Source organism: Strix uralensis, chromosome 9, assembly GCF_047716275.1.
Source record: "Strix uralensis isolate ZFMK-TIS-50842 chromosome 9, bStrUra1, whole genome shotgun sequence".
NCBI lineage: Eukaryota > Metazoa > Chordata > Aves > Strigiformes > Strigidae > Strix > Strix uralensis.
Window position 1 is genome coordinate 23,178,179 of NC_133980.1, and position 18,139 is coordinate 23,196,317.

An 18,139-nucleotide genomic window follows, 5' to 3' on the forward strand; every position below is an offset into this window, starting at 1 on the left:
ACATACAACTGTTCTGCCAAGCCTAAACAGGTGTACTCCAAAAGAGGCTTAAAACTCACTGCTGAGTAAGCCACCAGCCCAGACAGTAACTCCTGGCAGTGTATCATGGTATAATACCGTGCCTCAGTTATGTACCTCCATGGGGTTGACAGTAATTGTCAGAGCAGAATCATCCCAATCCATTTCATTTTCTTTACTTCCTTCGCTGTCTGCAGAGCTGTGCTGATGAGCTGTCCGAATTCGATAGACCCCCAAGGTTATGATGAAAATGAGTATGCTCACACAGATTATGATAACGATAGTAGCCACGCTTGGAACAACTGGAACAAAAGGTGGAAAAAGGAATGGGCTTATATTTGTGGAACAAATTGCCTACAAAACACTAAATACATTGTCTATTTTTTTCCCCTCAGCACCTCTTCCTCCGGATTGAGAATCAGCACAGCCATCTGTCATGAGCCTGGAACTACAGAAAGTGTTGACAAGTGCCCACCTACTAAGGCAGAGCATACACGAATGGTGTTTGTTTACAGATATCTTATAGTGAGTATTATAAATCATAACTAAAAAGTGAGTATGCCTACCGTTTGTTCTTTAAGCAACTTTATTACAGAAGACAAGTAGTCAATCAGTGCAGAACCAATTAGTTTCAGAACAAGTGTTTTTGCAATAAGGTTCAGTTATCTTACCTGCATGTTGTCCCCTTCTGATTACAGCTGAGGCGTTAACTTCTCTTGTGAGAAAAAGTATATCTGAAAGCTTATATTTTCAAAGGTTTCAAAAACCTGTACTGCAATTTAAATCTCAATCTCCAAGAATTAAAACATATTGCCACTCTATTTGCCTGCATTACAACCTTCCTGGGAGGCTCTTGAGGATTCAAGACATTTTTCCTCACTGTTCAGTTGCACTCTGAGAAGCCTCTGTCTCCACCCAGTCACAGGAAGAAATCTCTGTGAACTACTTGTATATTATCAGCTTCCTCATTAGGTTAGTGGAGAAGTGCTGCCACTCTCTATGTACCTTTGCTACCTAGGTACTGCAGTTCCAGGAGCTACAGTAGTTCTGTACCCCTTTTTATCACCTTGCCCTGCCTGTAAGGATGAAATTTTGAAATCAGAACACTATTAAAGAAGAAAGAACTAGTTTGCAATAGTTTGTAAAAATTCAGTTTCATTTTAGTAAGATGTTCATACAAGTGTACAGAAAAATACAGTAATTTTCTAAGAATAGCTGTATATAACTACATACACTTTACATCAGCTTTATTTCTTTACATATGTATCAATCAGCTAAAAGGATTTCAAAATTCAGAATTTAAACAGATATCTTTGCTCTGTGTTTAAGTTATATTTTAACTCATATAGTCTAAAAATTCGATTTTAATTCTGTATTGAGTATATACTAATGCCCCCTGCACATGGCTAGGTGGACCTATCTTCTCTCCAGAGAGCTCCAGACTGATGCCTGGACAGCAGCTAACAGAAGTCCTGTAGCAATTATATATTTAAAAAATAATACAAATGTTTCTTCCTTTTGCTTAGAAAGGGGTAGGCAGAAATTAGTATGCCATAGAAATACAGATGTACAAAGACAATATGAGCATAAATATTATCCTTTATATCATTCAATACTAGAAACAAGGCATTTTCTTAACTATGTGGGTCAGAGTACATAGCCTTTAATGAAGTCTTAAAAAAGGATATAAAGTACATCCTTGGAAAGAAAGAAGAGAATTCACTGTTACCTTCTTTCATACCCGTGCAATGATCTCTGTGAGGTTTCAGAAACTGTAACTATGGACATCAGGGCTTTATGTGTTGACCAGGCTGAATCACAAAGGAAATGCCAACATACCAGAATCATTATGAGCAGTCTCTGTAAAGTCGTCACATACCTGAGTTGTGAACAGCACTTATGCTTCCCTCTGGGTGGTGGACAGATTGGAGAAATTGTGGTTGTACTATCATATGATTTACATGGTCCATGAAGTTGGAGTTGGAGCTGTGTAGAATATTAACCTGGCACAAGAGAAGAATAAGAGATCAGATACTAAGAAGTGCTCTATATTCCAAGCCTGCTGGCTCCATACATTACACTGAACTATGACGTTCATCAGCAGATAGGAACATTATCATATAGATCTTAAAGGCCAAATTGACTTTTTTTATGCCATTGAAAAATGCACAGCTTAATATATTTCTCATTTCTAGCATTAAAACATTTCTAACTGTAGACTATGAAGTGGCACAGAAGATGATTTTTTTGATTTACCTGTCTGTATAAGTAGCGACTTTTTTTCTCTATACTAATCAGATTTAGATGTTCCCTGAAACTTAGTGGGAGGTTTGTCACTCTGAACACTGACAGAGAATGTATCAAACTCATTGAGTTTAAAACCAAAACAGTAATAGAGAATTAAAAGAGGTTTTAGTTTTTCCTCTATCCTTACTTTCAGAGTGACTTTCTTTGAAGATACCATTTCAATTCTCTGTCCTGCTGATAGTTATAAGCAAAAACCCTGAAGTCATTGTCAGGGCTGCAGAATGCTAAGATGAAAAGAATTTTCAAGACAATGTAAGCATGCAAAAACTTTCAAAACCAATTTTTAAGTTTTGAGCCTATTGCTATAAAGGTCCTGCCCTTTTCTGTAGTTACTTGGTACCTGAGTTCTAGGCTGATTCTTCAGAACTGGTCCGTGATTTCTGCTGAGGTGCGTCAGCAGTAATTCTCAGTCCCTGAGCCACTGTGCTGCACTGGACTCAGTACCAGCACACATAAGCTCAGGAGAGCTATTTAAATGTTCCTGTGGTAACTGACTATGTCTGGGTAGTGGATCCAAAAGAATATGACAGATGAACTCCACCCTGTGTGTTTGTTACCTGTATACTGACTTCCTCCCCAAAGAAACCTGTAATCATGTAAATTACCAGGAATGATCTCTATCTGATCAAGAAGAAATTATAAAACTTATTGTAAGGGTGTAGTGCTTGGAAAAACTGAAAAGATGAATACCCCGGGAAAGAAGAGTACATTAGGTTAAGTAAAAAAATAACTAATCTAAGGAAAATCATGAGGCTGTAATGATTTACTTTTGAGCAGGTGTATAAATCTTCAAAAAGGCCTGTAGGCCTGGAAAAACAGTGATGATGACCTTAGCCTCCATTCTGCTTGAACAGGAGTAATTCTCTGAGTTAGTGGAGGTCAAGAGAAGGGTCATCTCCTTACACATGCAGCAGAATACAGAGACCCACACTGAGGAATGCCCACAGGAGAAGTCAACTTCCTATTTGAATGAAACTTAGAATTTTTCCTCTATTTGTTTATAGTAACCAGAACATGTCAATCATTTTACATATTTCAAAGAAAACTCGATGTCACTGAAGATAAGGCTAGTGCTCAGTGTCAGTGCTGGAAAAGGAAAATTGACTAAATGATTGCTTACCTCCAAGTTAAATTCATTGCTAGTGTAACGTCCATTTAGCTCTGAGCACTTGACTCTGAACTTTCTGTCAAAGGTGACGGAAGTGTACCAGTTACGATATCGAATCTGCTGAAGAACCTGTTCGTAGTTGTGCATGCTGTCCACACCTGAAATGGTGGTAGAGCAGCAGTAATCTCAAGGAGATGCTATGTAACAAATGCTCCATGCAGTACAGGAGAAATCAAATGTTCACAGAAAATACAAAATTTGGCAGAATGATCTGAAAATGGCAGTGCATCAAATATTCCCTGATAGAGCCTTTGGCTGATACTAAATTATGTGAGAATAGTTTTTGGAAATAAATGTAGGTCCATAATGAGAAGAACAAATACAACAGCAACACTTTAGAATAAATTATTTAGTAATCAGAAAAACTGGCCAGTGAGTTACCAGCACTGTGCAGGAGCACTGAGGAATCCCCTCATTCCCATGTTCTACTGTGATGGTTCACAAGAACCCCCACGTTGCTATTTTCCTTGTTTGGGAAGTAGCAGGAGGGATGCTGAGATCAAGACAGAGCTGTGCTGTATTCCAAAGGATAAACACAGCGTACCCAGAGATCAAGAAGTGACTATGTCTTTTGAGACGCAGTCTCTCCTGGAAGATTTTACAGCTAGTACATCACAAATTTCTGTCTAATTTCTTTTGCATCAGTCCTTTCATCCAATAATGTAATTGTTGGTGGGAAGAAATAGGAGAAAGCAAAGTCCATGAACATACCATAGATTGAATATCCTGCTGTGGAATTTGTGGCATCTAGATGTTTTCCTTGAAGCTCCACATGATCTAGTTCTAAACACTCTTGTTCAGGATCTAGTTCTGCACCAATGACCAAAATATCACAGAAATCCAAGTTGTGGAGCATTTCCTCTAATACCACTGGTTTATTGGCTGTGAACACATGGCATATACCACAAAAAAGAAAGAAACTAAGATAAATGATCACAGAACAGCCCAGTCATTTTATGTGCTTTGCATCAGGACTTTCAATTTTTGCAAAGATGGCTGAATTGTTTTTTGCCAATATTAAATACAGCATACTTGAAGCAAATCAGAAGTGTCTGTTTTGCTGGTTCAGGTGCTATGATGATGATGGCCTACAAATACCTAGTGAGACAGATGAACAATATATTGCTTTGTAATAAAAGGCATTCAAGAACAGTATTTGGAATAGAAAACTGAAATTTGATCCTGGAAATAAATTCATGTAAACAATTCTGATTTTCAATACTGTATTGCTACCAGGTTGGTATCACACATTCATTTTTTTCTCAAGGAAAACCGAACTGGAAAAATACATGTCAAGTATATCTATGGTTGGATGAATCTCTCAGTTACTCTATGGCCCATAAAGAATTTGCATTACAAAGAACATGGCCATCTATCCAAGAACATGGTATTATCATAAATGGCAAGACCCTCTGTTGTGTGACTTGGAGAAATTGAGTTGTAAACTGACTATCCTTCAGTATGCAATTAAAAAAAAAAAAATCTGGTACTGGAAAAAGAATAGCATATTGATTTAAATATTTTAATTCTCTGGTCAACTTAGCACAGAGTGTCTGGCAAGACTGCTTAACCAGCTCCCTGAGGGAGAGACTGCAATCTTGGAACTTAGTGCCCATTTTGCGAATTTCATTTTAGAGGGCATATGGGGAAGGAAGGCACAGACAGAAAAGTCTTATGCCCTAGATTCCCAACTTCTGGTACAGGGAATTTGGGTATCAAACTCTAGGCACAGCTCTAACTTATCCGAAAATGCAGACCGAACTCTAATTTGCACGCTAGGCACATCTGAATATTGCTGAGGTCGATGAGTTGGACTATTTCATGGGAAGCTATGACAGACAGGCAAAAGCTGGGCTGCAGAGCAAGGGAAAAGCCTGCACTGGTCAGCTTTGCTGCTCTGGCTGTCAGTGGACAAACAGGAGAGGTAGGGGCAGCAATTTTAGCTATTGGGGGGATCCCACTGATTTCTCTACTGAGGCAGGACAAGCAGCAAGATACTGGTATTCCAGGGGCCCTCCACAGGTAAATAAGGCCTCAGAGCCATAGTCATGCTGCTGCCTCTTAGTGGAAATAAACAAGAGCTGGCACATTAGGATGACTTTCAAGGAATTAAACCGTAGTTTAAGAAAGGCTGCTATATTCCTTTTCAAGGTGAGACTGGGGCTTTTTAGGTTACAAGGTGCTACAACAGTAATTATGTCAATAACTGTACTGGGAAAAACTGCAAGAGATGAAATTTATGAACTAAACTGGAAAGCAGTAGTTCCTAGTTCACCGAACAGTTGTGATGATGTCATAGCATTTAGGGACATGGAGCGTCATACATGCATTGTGTCTTAAGTGATGGATAATGATCACTTTTCTATTCAAGAATGTATGCAGCTGATTGCTATTATGGTATGATACACTTTCTGGCCTTGAGAGGACAGATGCAGTTTCAGGCAAGTGATAAGCAGCATTATTACAGAGCATGGCTTCAGGGAATCCATGACCCTACACTTGCACATCATTAGCGATTTTATCTTTTCAAGAAATGTACATCTAGTTGCTACTTATTCTAGGCTAACAAATATTGTTTAGAATGATTCCTCAGATTACTAGGCTTTTAATTTACCATGCACACAAACATCCAAAAGGAAGATTCCTTTATAGACAATTATTTTAAACCTTATATATATTTTTGAACATTCACCTAGTGTTGAATAATAATAAATACACATATTGCTCAGCATTAGAATAAACTGTCATAATGGGAAAAAATCTTTGCAAATTATTATGTTTACATTATATAGATGGGAAAACTGAGGCACAAGATTACTTTCTCAAGTATCACCAAGAAGTCAGTAGCAGAGCTGGAAACATAAGAACAGACTAAAACTCCAACTATTAGTCAATTACTGCTCTCCACTTTATCAGTACAATTAACAAAATTCTGTTACAAAAAGATTCTAATAAAAATATGTTATTCAGCGGAACATGTACAGAAGAGTGGAATTATTCTGCAGTAGGCAAGACACTAAATGGAAAAGCTGCTTTTTTTGAAGCACATACTGATCTATCATTATTTAACACATTTTTCAATGTGTTTAACTGAATGTCTTCAGTACAGCATTACTGTTGCCTAATATTGCCTAAATTAATCCGGGTGAAGTGACTTCCTTTGTGTTACTTGTTTGCAATATCCTTATAAAAAAGCAATGTTACAGAGTAAGCAATAATATTTAAAAGAAATCCACAAACCTCCGTCATGTTCTTTTAAGTCCACTGGATGCTCCACTTTAGTGACTGTGCTGACAATCCTGACATCAGGTAACAAAATAACACCTCTTTCACTTTCAAATTGTGCAGCTGGTCTAGCAAAGTGGTCCATCCCACTTATTGTAATCTTGGGCTCATTGGCCTGAAACACCATTACATACGCATCTATATCTGGGATACTTATGCAGACATCTTCACCAAAACATCTGAAAAATATATTATTCATTAACTGCATGTAACACATTGCACATCAGAGGTGTGTGGCGCTTGCACTGCCCAAAACCCACCTGATGGCTCTCATCCTTTTGTATTCTCTCAGATCAGTCTATTCCATGCTTTGGCACTGCCACACATAAGGACATGCACCTGCACCACCATGTACATAGGCCAGCAGTGACTGTCACAGCTCTGTTCCTCTCATCCCCTCCCACATTCACAACTACTGAAATTAGCTAGGAACAGCTTAGCAAACAGATTCATGACAAGCTCAGATGGGTCACTAGGAGACTAATAGTTTGATGTTTAACTGACATTTAAAAGTAGTGAATGGTTAAAAAAAAATAAAGTTAATTAGATGATAACAGCTAACTTTAGGAAACCTAACATTAAATTCTCAAAGTAATAGCTAATAAACATAATATGGTTATTTTGTCACGTGTGAATAAAAGGGCCTAATTATCCATTTAAATTGAACCCATCATGAACTCATTCTGGCACCCACCAGTATTTACTGGGGAGAAAAGGGGCCTATATTAGCATTTTCATATGAATCAGCACCGTGCTTTGGAAGTGAATCTCCTGACAAACTCTATTTTACTTCGCCTCAGCACAAGGCTTGGGCCAGCCTTGGAGTGTGCGAACTGGACTGCTTCCAGTGTCACTATTGTTGCATGAAAATGGAAGGACGTGGATTTCTGTTTAACACCCAACACCAGTACTCCAGCGATGACAGCCATATAAGGATACAGACAGACAAAGACTATTTCAAGCATAGCTACAAATACTGTTCTTGCAGCTATGTCATCTGTTAGATGTAATAGGCCTGATTTAAAAAGTCATGGCTCTACCTATCTCAGAAGAAACTGTAACTTTTTAAAATGAACAGTAAAATAAGACTGTAATAAATGCAAGTACTGTAGTCCAGACTATAAACAGAATACAAGTAAATTACAGGAGCAAGAGAAGTTTCTTAAGAGGACAATATTGAAAGAAAACCACAACATAAATCAGCATAAAAGTAAATGAAATTCATCCTTTATGCTCAATAACATAAAAGTATGATTTAGCAATGTAATTTAGCCAAAAACTCTTCTTTTTACAGGGCCAAAGAAAAAAGTACTTTGTTAAAAATATTCCTAATCTAATCAGTTCATCTGAAGTATAACTTACTGGACTTTAGATGAGACTTTGAGACGTCGTACGCCTGCAGTAGGAAACTGTCTAGAGTTGATGTATGAGACCTTTTGGAGAGCTTGATTTATATTCTCAATGTCATCTCCTTCCATGACAAGGACTGACTGGGAAGGGTTGAAGTGATACTAGGGGAAATGCATATAATTAGTATTTAAGGTACCAGGTACAGAGTACAATATAAGGCAGTTTTAAGTAATGTTGCACAGATGTAAGTTTAAAATTTAATGATTTAAGAAAACAAAATTCTTAGTAGCTACCGTTGGCTGAATCCATATGTTGTTCCCTAAAACACGTACTTGTAGTAGTCATGTATTTCGTGTCTGATAACTACTGTTATAATTAATTTAATAGTAAACTAATCCTGATTTGTTGTACTTTGCCCAGCCTTATCAGCTTTGCTGATACCATTTCAAAACCTTAACTGACTGTCATCATTATTATTACTATGTAATTTTTTTAGGTTAAACACATCCCCCATATACAAATATTGGCTTAAACCAGAGTAGCATGCAGAAGCATATTTTTCCTGCTTTCTGTTTGGTTTTACCCTGGGCTATCTTTCTGAGATATATTTCAACATGAATGAACACAACAATTGTAACATTTACCTCCTACATCTTCATTAATGTCAGACCCAATATAGGGGATTCTCCTTTCTCTGTCTCATGATCAATAAGGGTGTCATGATTTAAGATGGAGCTGCTACATGCACAAAGCCAGTTGCTCATTCGAGCCAACAAACCTTGCAAAGTCAATCGCTATTCTTGTAGCCCTGATCTTTCTCTAGTCCATTGCATTGAACATTAAACAGTCTTGCTGACCAAGAAACTTTGCTACTATATTCACATAAAACCGATTGATTTTATCTGCATCATAATTCATCCTGATTTCATTTTTTTGGTCTGTTAATTAGTTCAGCAAACCATCTGCATTGCGGAGAAAACCAGATTAACCCCCTTGATTTTGTACCCTACTGTTGTCAGCACAAAATGCAGAGAAATGCACCCTTTTCTTACATGCAGTCCCTTCCCAAAGCTGCATATTGATTATATGAACATGTTCTATTATATACAGACAATGGTTGTCTACACTTCCTTGCAATGAGAAAGGTTAAAAAGCAGAAGAGCAAATAGACTGTGAACAACAGAATGAAGCACGGGGTTCTCTGTTGAACAGAACACAGAGGACTGGGTTTAAAGCTTGTGCAGGAAGGTCATAACACCTGGAAGGGTATTTTTTTAACAAAGAAAGAGGACTAACATAAGTCACAGCCTGCATAAACTTCTTTTTCCTTTCTGTAAGCGAGCAGTAGTAGAGAATAAAATTAGCAAAAGGAGACTCTAGCTAGCTAGTTAACTTAATAGCTCAGCTGCCAGAACAGCTGGAATGCTGCCAAAGGGACTGGAAAAAGCCCTAGTCTGAGCCATTTTTGTCTTTCTCATTAAAAAAGGCTAAAAATAGTGACAGTTTAGACAGTGTTTCTGAGAGCTGTTACAGATATCTAAAAATTAGGCTGCAGAAAAAAAAAGTCCACCACTAGTGTCAGAAACTGTATTACAGCTGCACTGCTCTTTCTTAGGTGGCTAAAGGGTGAAGCTTCATGAGTCCAAAGTGCCCAGCAGAAACACCTTCCAACATCAGTTTGCCAACATTGAATCTGCTAAGCAACATGTAAATAGCCAACACAGAACCTATCTGTGCAACTGTCAAACACGTTTGTCTAAGATCAGGTATGTTTATTTTTGACATCAGAAGCCCTTTCTCTTTATTAATCTTCTGTTCAAGGTCAGGTGCCAACTGTTCCACTTTCATCTGAGCTTCTTTCTGTCTGCCCCAATAAGAAACCCTACCACAATCTATCTCTGACTGCCCCTTTCATTTTTGCCTCCTGCTGTTGAGCTTGCTGAGGAGGTAAAAATTAAAACAGTAACTTTAAAAAAAACACTATGTCTCATCTGTATTTCGGAAAATGAACATGTTTTGAAGTTTGGTGAAAGAAAGAAAAGGCAGAAAACAATCCCTCATCTCCATGTTCCCCACTGCACTGCTAGTACGGTAAAGAAACTGATCACCCATGCTGGTGCAGCGGTGGGTGGTATAACAGGGATTTTTCCAAGCCCATGAAATAAGACTACTCAAATATTGTCAAGTTTTAGAGTGTGACAAAAGGAGAGGAATTACTATGCTCTTAAGCACCATGGACCAAGTGTACACTGCTTTAATTAATGTAAAATCCCAGCAAAGAACTTACTTGTAGGCATATACACTTGCGTTCCAGAAAATCCTACCTGCTCTTTGTACGCATTGTCTTTTAAGAATAGCTTTTATTTGTAAGTGTGTTATTTTGCTGGGACAAGCAACGTGAAATTCTTGGTAGCATGAAGAAATTAAAAAATTTTGGGAGTGTTTTGCTCATACGTAAAAGCTAGCAAAACTCCTCCTTACCTTTGCACTTTAAATTTTCATTTTTACCCTTGTTTTCAGAAAACATATTGGTTATACTACAGCACTGTAACTTATCACCTAGACAGGCATTTGAGTGTATTTCAGGTCAGTCTCCTATCTTTAGCTAATAAAATGTAGTACATGGCACTTCCACTGCATACTCCAGATCAAGTGTTACAGCACCATCCTCCTCCCCACTGTAAAACAACACACTAAAAAACCACCTGTGCAGTTTCACAGGATGCATGGTCTGCAGCCAAAGTATCTTCCCAGTTTGAATTTGAAGCTCAGCTCCTTTGGAAGATGGTATTGTCATTTGTGTGCTGCTAGGAAAGAGCTTAACAGTGTGTTTACACACTAGGCAGAAGAACATCTGTCACCTAATATTGGTATCTGTAAAGGAAAACTGTCAATGCATCTCATGTCAGCATTAGAGAAGTTATAGTCAAAAATCCTACATAGATATCCAGAAGAACAGAATTTGTCTTAATGAATGCAAAGCAATCTGGCCAGTATGTCAATTGAAACAGGATTTCCTTCTGTCTGTTCTCCAATCTTCGAAAAAGTGTTACAATATCAATAAGATAGCCATATGCATAATGAAGATGGATAATGTTTTATATGCAAATGTAAAATTTTAATTTCTTGACTTTAGGTTTTTCTATTGTCCACTTTTCACATCCCATAATGTTTTCCTCTTGGAACACACCTTAAATTTGTCAATACTATTGCATTGGGACTTCTTTCAGAGCTGCCTCTAGATGAAAGATATTCCAGTTATGTTTTCCATTGCTTTAAAGCTACTTGAGATCAAAATTCAATAATGCCTTGGAATCATGTCCATTTCTGTAAAACTACCAAAAAAAGCATGAGAACACGACCTGGCAATTCTTATGGACGCTGAAATATCAGCAGCACCTTACTTTCTGAGCATCTAGCTTTGCAATAATGGAAACATTTTTCCTTGCAGTGTCACAGCTCTTCTGCTGTTCTGCTTTTTCTTTGCATGACTTTATGGGAAATTACATCGCTTCTGGGAGTACATTTGTACTGTGTGTACTCTACCTTGGGCTCTCCACTTCATAAATCAGATCTAAATTTTTATCAAAGATTATGTCAGTTCATCCCTCACCTTTATTCCTTGGCCAAGACTCTCAAGAGAATTAATATCCAGACCTTCCTTGCAGGCTTGCAAACAGGAAATCACTTTCTGACTCTCAATTTTGCCTGGTCGGATAGTAAGACTGGCCAGGCTGCCATGGAAATACTGAGCAAATCTGGGCTTGGTGACTTCACCTCCTGCAAGAAAGAGAATACAAAATTATTATTGATAACAATAAACAAACCACACATAATTCATTTTATGTTTTAACACATTTGAAGAATTTATATCTATTTTAGCCAAGTATATTTGAGATCCCATTTATTGTGATAAGTGGAATTGCTTTGTGGGTTGTTGGGTGGTACCTAGTAGCAGCCTGTCTTTAAGATTCTTGTCAGTGTTTTTCCAGTATTGCATTCAGGTATTTATAAAGCTGTGACAACGTACTCTGAGATGAAACATAGCTTCCCAAACCTGTGTCCAAGGAAGCACAGCATTTAAAAAAATTGATAAGATTATTGAAGTGATCAAACACAAAATTAAAAAAAAAGTTGAAGGTCCAACGTTTATTTATACAGAAACTGTATTTGCAAGTTTTCTATTACATGATCACTTACACAGCCTTTGCCTTTTATCCTCCACAAAACATACTACCTGAAGTTCTGAGATGTGCTAAGAGTCATGGGCTCTGTGTAAGCGAACTGCCACACTCTCTACAACCGGTTGTCTCTAAGGATATGGTGTAAATTCACAGCAGTGAATGCTGGCCAATGCCCAGCACTATACTAAAAGTCTTACAGTGCTTCCCTTCCCCAGAGCAGCTCATCTGGTGCCAGATCAGGTCTCGTCACTGTATGCTGCATTAGGCCCTCTAGCTACGCTCTATTCAGTTTCACTCTAGGCAGTTTCAAAGGAAGACTGATCTTTAGGAGTTGTCAATAAAATGTGATTACATACTGCCTGCACCAGTGATCATAGCATCTAAATTACTCTTGGGATATTTACTGATTTACGTATTCTCCTCCAGAAGAATTTTTAGAGCCTGTCTTTCCTGCAAGTGTTAGCTATATCAGTGCATGTGAATTACTGCCTACCTTGAGCCTGAGAGGACTAAGAGAGCCAGTGAAGCCACGCAGACTAATTGGATTAGCAGTTGATAAACTGTTGTAATTGGTAGATAACTCATCTCTACAGTGTTTGTAGCTTTTGTGTCAAACAAGCTATTTCTGCCAGGTAAGCTAGCTCAAGCTTGAAGTTTAACTTGAAGACTTGTGTGTGGATTTAGGGTAGGATAGGGTGAAGTGGCAAATTTTCTTCTGGCTGATGTTGTGACCTAAAAGTCTGAAAAACATCACTTCTAGTCTGTGCAGTACGAGCACTATGAAGAAGACTTGAGTTATTTTATGTAGCAAAGAAAATACACAAGTGTACTACTGGTGTACTGAGAGAAAAGAAGGTGTCTAAGCAGGCTGTTTCTTTGTAGAAGTAGACAGGTTTTGTTCTTTTTTGTTAACATTGCAGCACAAACTGCCTCTCTTTTTACCCCAAAGAAAGATCCTCAAGGAGAGATTATTCTCCACTCTTTCATTCATTTCTCCATTATACAGAAAACTTACTCTGGGCAGAATTTTTTTGAGGTTTCATAGAAACTTTGATGTATGCAACAGCTAAAGTGCAGGATTAGTTTGTTCTGTAATTTTGGCCTTTCTGATACTTACCAAGACAATTATTTGCTAAATAGATAGTGCATTACGGTGACATTGGCTTTTCAGCAAAAATGTTGTTATATTTACCTGTTTACATCGTCTTTAAAAGTACATGTTGCCACTAATACAGAAGCAATGTGTCTGGACAGAAAAAGGTAAGCTAAATTAAGAAAAAAAAAAATGCAAACCTCTCCCTAAAAAGGAGATAAAGAGAGAAAACTAGATAAGAACTTACAGAAGAAGTGAATCACATTGTGCTTTGAAGTTTCAAATCCTCATATCCCTAATGGAATTCTGAAAACAGCAAGTTCCAAGGCTAAAACACCAACAATAATCCTGGAGCTTTGAAATTTAGAAATGTACAGTAAGTCTGTCAGTGGATCTTAATAGTTCTGAGCAGATGCAAAATAAGAAGCAGTCTCAGATAAGCTAATGTATTTAAATATGAAAGTAGCTTATTTAAATGTATAAAGGGCTAGACAAGAAGCTAGAACAGAGAATTCAGTGCTGTGGTTATGCCTGACAGAAACAAGCAGGATAAGCCAGTTGAAGTAAAGCTATAAGAGCAACACAACTGGTGCTTACATCCATGAATAGGAATTTCAGGTTTGGATTTTTTTTTTTTCATTGGTTGGTCTTTCACTTTGGACTAGTTCTTCTCTGGTGTCATTGACAAAGCACTTACAATTACGTTGCTAGGTCATTTACAATGATACAGTAATTGCCCATAAACAATATTAAATATACAGAGTATTCACTGTGCTCAAGCCCCACTTTAAAAAATGCTGGTGTACAAGGTGTACATCTTGGAGATGTATAATTCATGTTTAAAGTCATCTGTCCTGTAAGCCATCTGCCCAACCGCTAACGTAAAGCATGGAAGAGAATATGAGTGTTTCTAGGAATAAGCTTTTAAAATGCTCTGCAAATGCAGGCACTCAAAACCAGTGAGCATTTGAAGAACATACTTACCCTGTTCACAGGACTAAGGCTGGGTTTTGTAGACATATAGATCAATTTTGGACTGTAAAGGAGGTGATGTAATCTTTGTTCTGGAGAGACTATCAACTGCTATGTGAAAAAAGCAAGTATTTCAAGAAAATATGAGTGAAAAATAGCTGGGACTAGCTAGTCCATATTGTGTCAGCAGAGAAAATCTGCAAAACTATGCCTGTAGTTACAACCGGGTGATTCAGGCTGGGACAATTGCACTGGAACAACTGACAGCAGAGTCTGAAGGGACACTAAGGGGGGATGCCATCTGCTCCCTAGCCCCGGGACAAGAACAGCTGTACTTAATCTATTCTTGAGAATTGCCTGAGCTGTTCTAAACTCTTATGGAGACAGACACTCCCCAAGCAATCCACTCCAATGACCATCGATCCTTAGATTTGGAAGATTAATTCCTAACAGGGAATGTGAGCCTTCAAAATATGGCTACGTCTTCTTTTCCTTTGCCAGGGTAAACAAGGCTTTTACGTCTTCTACTTAACACTGTAGACTATGATCATTCCTGTTGCTTTTCGTGGAACTCCTGCTGTTATCTGAAGTACTAACCATAACCTAGTGTTCTTCTCAACATTACCTGTGTTTTACATAGGACATGCCTGTTAATCCAGGGCAGTGTGAGTACGAGATTTTTCCACATAAAAAAACATGAGCACTTGAAGAGAGAATACTATCTCACACTTTATTAGAAAAAATAGACTGCTAAATAAGCCTTCCATAAGCACCTTTTACCAGAGTTAAAGACAAAATTATATACCTGCCAATTTTATCCTCGAAGGTGAACAGAAGTCATTATATCTGACTCTTATCACAGCTGCTTGTAATTGCAGTATGTTGACATTTTGATATTCTTCTACCTCAGCATTTCAGAAACTTCTCAGCTCAGTGGGGTATATTGGCTTGCTGATGTGTTTCAATTGCCAGTAATTATTATATTGCAAATGGACAAAATCCAATGCAATAAAATTGAGAAGCAAAACCCAAAACTCTTGCTAAAATTGAAGGAATGGCCTAAAGCCAATCTGCTACAATCCTGTATTATAGGGTTGATAAAAGGAATTATTGAGAATATAGTTTTTCAATCTCAAAATAATTGTCAGAATAAATTGAAAATCCTCAGCAATTGGCTGTTTTACTCCTGTCTGTACCAGTGTTTTATTCATGCTTTGTTCTACTATATTAGTATGTGTGAATGCTGTGTTTCCTTCTGCTTCTGTATTCTAATATTCTTCAAGTATTCTCAGTGGGTGCAAATTTAGCCCAGGACGGCCAATCTCCAAGTCCTAGTCACTCTAAAATTCTTACCTCCCAAAATTAGATGAGTATAAATATATTTAATCCAGCGTGAAAATGGCAATTCTGTACTGTAGTACGTTAAAGCACAGTGCGTAATTGTAGCTAATGCTGATAGTAATAGAGTATCATCTAAATTCTTCTAAATACCGATCTTTCAAAGAGAGATCCTTTGCCCTTGAGCATGATACATTTAATTCCTGTGCAGCTCCAAAGCAGCTGACAGGCAAGTCACAGCCACTGACTTCACTGGGCAGGAGGAATGCTCAGTTGCATTGTCTGAATTTGGCTCATCACTGAAATTACCACATGCTAAGAAACAACTGAGGAAAGGCATAAACTACTCCCAACAGCCCTTACTGCTTTAAGACACTTTGAATTTAACTCTTGGTTCTGACACGAAACTGAGCCTAAGCAACAATATTTTTGAGATAATGAAGAACTAAATAGATTACACAAGCCTCCGGAGCAACAATTCAGAGAACGAAGTGGAGCTGCAGTGGTGATGATCTTGAGGTAATCCATGTCCTACCATTTTTTCCTACTTCCCAATGTCATGGTGTAGTGAAAAATAAAGTGTTCTGTAACATAGCATCTACCAGTTTCTGTCCAGAGGTCAGGCCATCCAGTTAACCTAGACTGACTCAGCAATTTTCATGGCATGTTTTGCTGTCAGGGTCTTTTTGCACTTTCTTGTGAGATACAGCTCACCTCTGTAATGATGTTATAGCATCAAGACCTGAGAGAATAAGAAAACATACTCCTCAACTGTGTGACGTGTTGTGTTTCAGTCAGCTCTATGCTTATTGATGACTATGGATTAATATGCTGTGAGTGTTAATTCTTGGGGGATAGTTAAGTAGTTAAGACTTAGCTGAATGATGCGACCAACAAAGGAAAACGGAACCTTCTCTACTGTTTGTCAGGGAATGGGGTTGATGTCTGTAACACAAAAAGAGACTGAAACAACACTATAGAACAACATCACTTATTCTCATTGCAAACCCTTGCATGACAAATTTTTGAAGCTACTGGTTTTTTTCCCTTCCTTAAATATAAATGTTGCAGTCCCTATCGCAGTTGTGAGGCAACACAGGCCATAGTGTTAGTCAAACCTTGGTAAAACTGTGCACTGCTTTTTCCACCTGACCCAGCATGCACATCCACTCCCAAAGTCTGGCAGATACAGGAGGATGGATGTTGGCTTTCTGGCATTAATTCAATCCTTATAATGGGAAGATGGTGTCAGACTGTGGGAGGCATCCAGAGAAACTGTTGACATATATAATCATTCACTATAATGCTGTTCACTACTTAGTCATTGTCAAAGTAGTATGTATCACATTTTTTACTTGCTAAAATAATAACTGTTTTCTGGACTGAGTTTCTTCTTCTTCTTCTTCTGTGCTGGTTCTGATCGCTTCTGCCTGGAACTTTATCAATGCAGAGCAAGTAGGGCAGCTCAGACATTAAGGTTGAGGGGTCCCTCCCACCAGAACTTTACCCAGTGTCACCTTGATAATGTCTAAATTACTTTCCTTTTCTGCTAAGCGTGAACGCTGGTGGCGGTGAACAAGTATAGCACACACACTGACAACAGAATAAACAGAAGAAGGGTCCTGCCCTGGCCTGCTGGACTTCCCACCAGATAAAACCATTATAGCAGACACTTGGTTATGGTTCTGAGAAAGAGGCAGCTGAGACATAACATAGGCACAGGGCTTAGAATGAGCTGTAAAAATAAAGTGCATGCTGCTACTGGAATTATCTAGATAAGTAGAATTATCAGGGTTTACTAATGTCCCATGATATTAGTTGCAGCCTAGGGGTAGGGTTAGGCAGGGGCATCTCCTACACTAGGGTCAGGGTGTTCCCTCACCACAAGAACCTTATAACCCTCTGACTAATGAGTGTTACTTCCCACCTGTGCTAGTCACAGCTGGTGCCTGTGCTCACACCAAGCCGAGCCCCACAGCACGCTGGAGCAGGAAGCACAAGTTGGAGAATGCACACTACACAAAAGGCAGTATGCTGCACCCACACAGCAGCCCTCAGTGGGGAGTGATCAAGCTGCCAATGAAAGCAAGACTTTACAGTATCACTGTGTTTGGCACATTCCTAAATGGTCACAAGCACAGTTACAGTTGGTGCCTGAATTTTCAAACACAACAGATCAAATGTAGAATTAACCTACTTAATTTTAGATGAGTATGTTGCAGATGCCTGTCCTACTTGTGGGCAGATCAGTCAGGATGGCTCCCTTATACACATGGAGGAGAACAAATGCTTCTAGTATACACGTCACCTTGCAAACAGCTAGAATCTCTCAGATGAATACCAGTTTAGGGGGGTTAAAGGACTGTCATCTAGCAAACACCGTCTGATCCCAGCCATGAGGACGTTCTGTTAGATATAACACTG

The 18,139-nt window shown here is 38.4% G+C and overlaps 1 protein-coding gene across 1 annotated transcript in view; it reads right to left on the reverse strand.

Moving 5' to 3' along the window:
- The window catches only part of CLSTN2 (calsyntenin 2), a 397,862-nt gene that overhangs the window by 12,379 nt on the left and 367,344 nt on the right, over window positions 1-18,139 (reverse strand). Inside the window, exons 10-16 of the mRNA XM_074877726.1 lie at window positions 11,742-11,908; window positions 8,141-8,289; window positions 6,734-6,957; window positions 4,205-4,375; window positions 3,446-3,591; window positions 1,898-2,021; window positions 136-320 (exon numbers count right to left, since the gene is read on the reverse strand). Coding sequence (XP_074733827.1) covers window positions 136-320; window positions 1,898-2,021; window positions 3,446-3,591; window positions 4,205-4,375; window positions 6,734-6,957; window positions 8,141-8,289; window positions 11,742-11,908 — 1,166 coding nt within the window. The remainder of the gene's footprint in view (window positions 1-135; window positions 321-1,897; window positions 2,022-3,445; window positions 3,592-4,204; window positions 4,376-6,733; window positions 6,958-8,140; window positions 8,290-11,741; window positions 11,909-18,139) is intronic.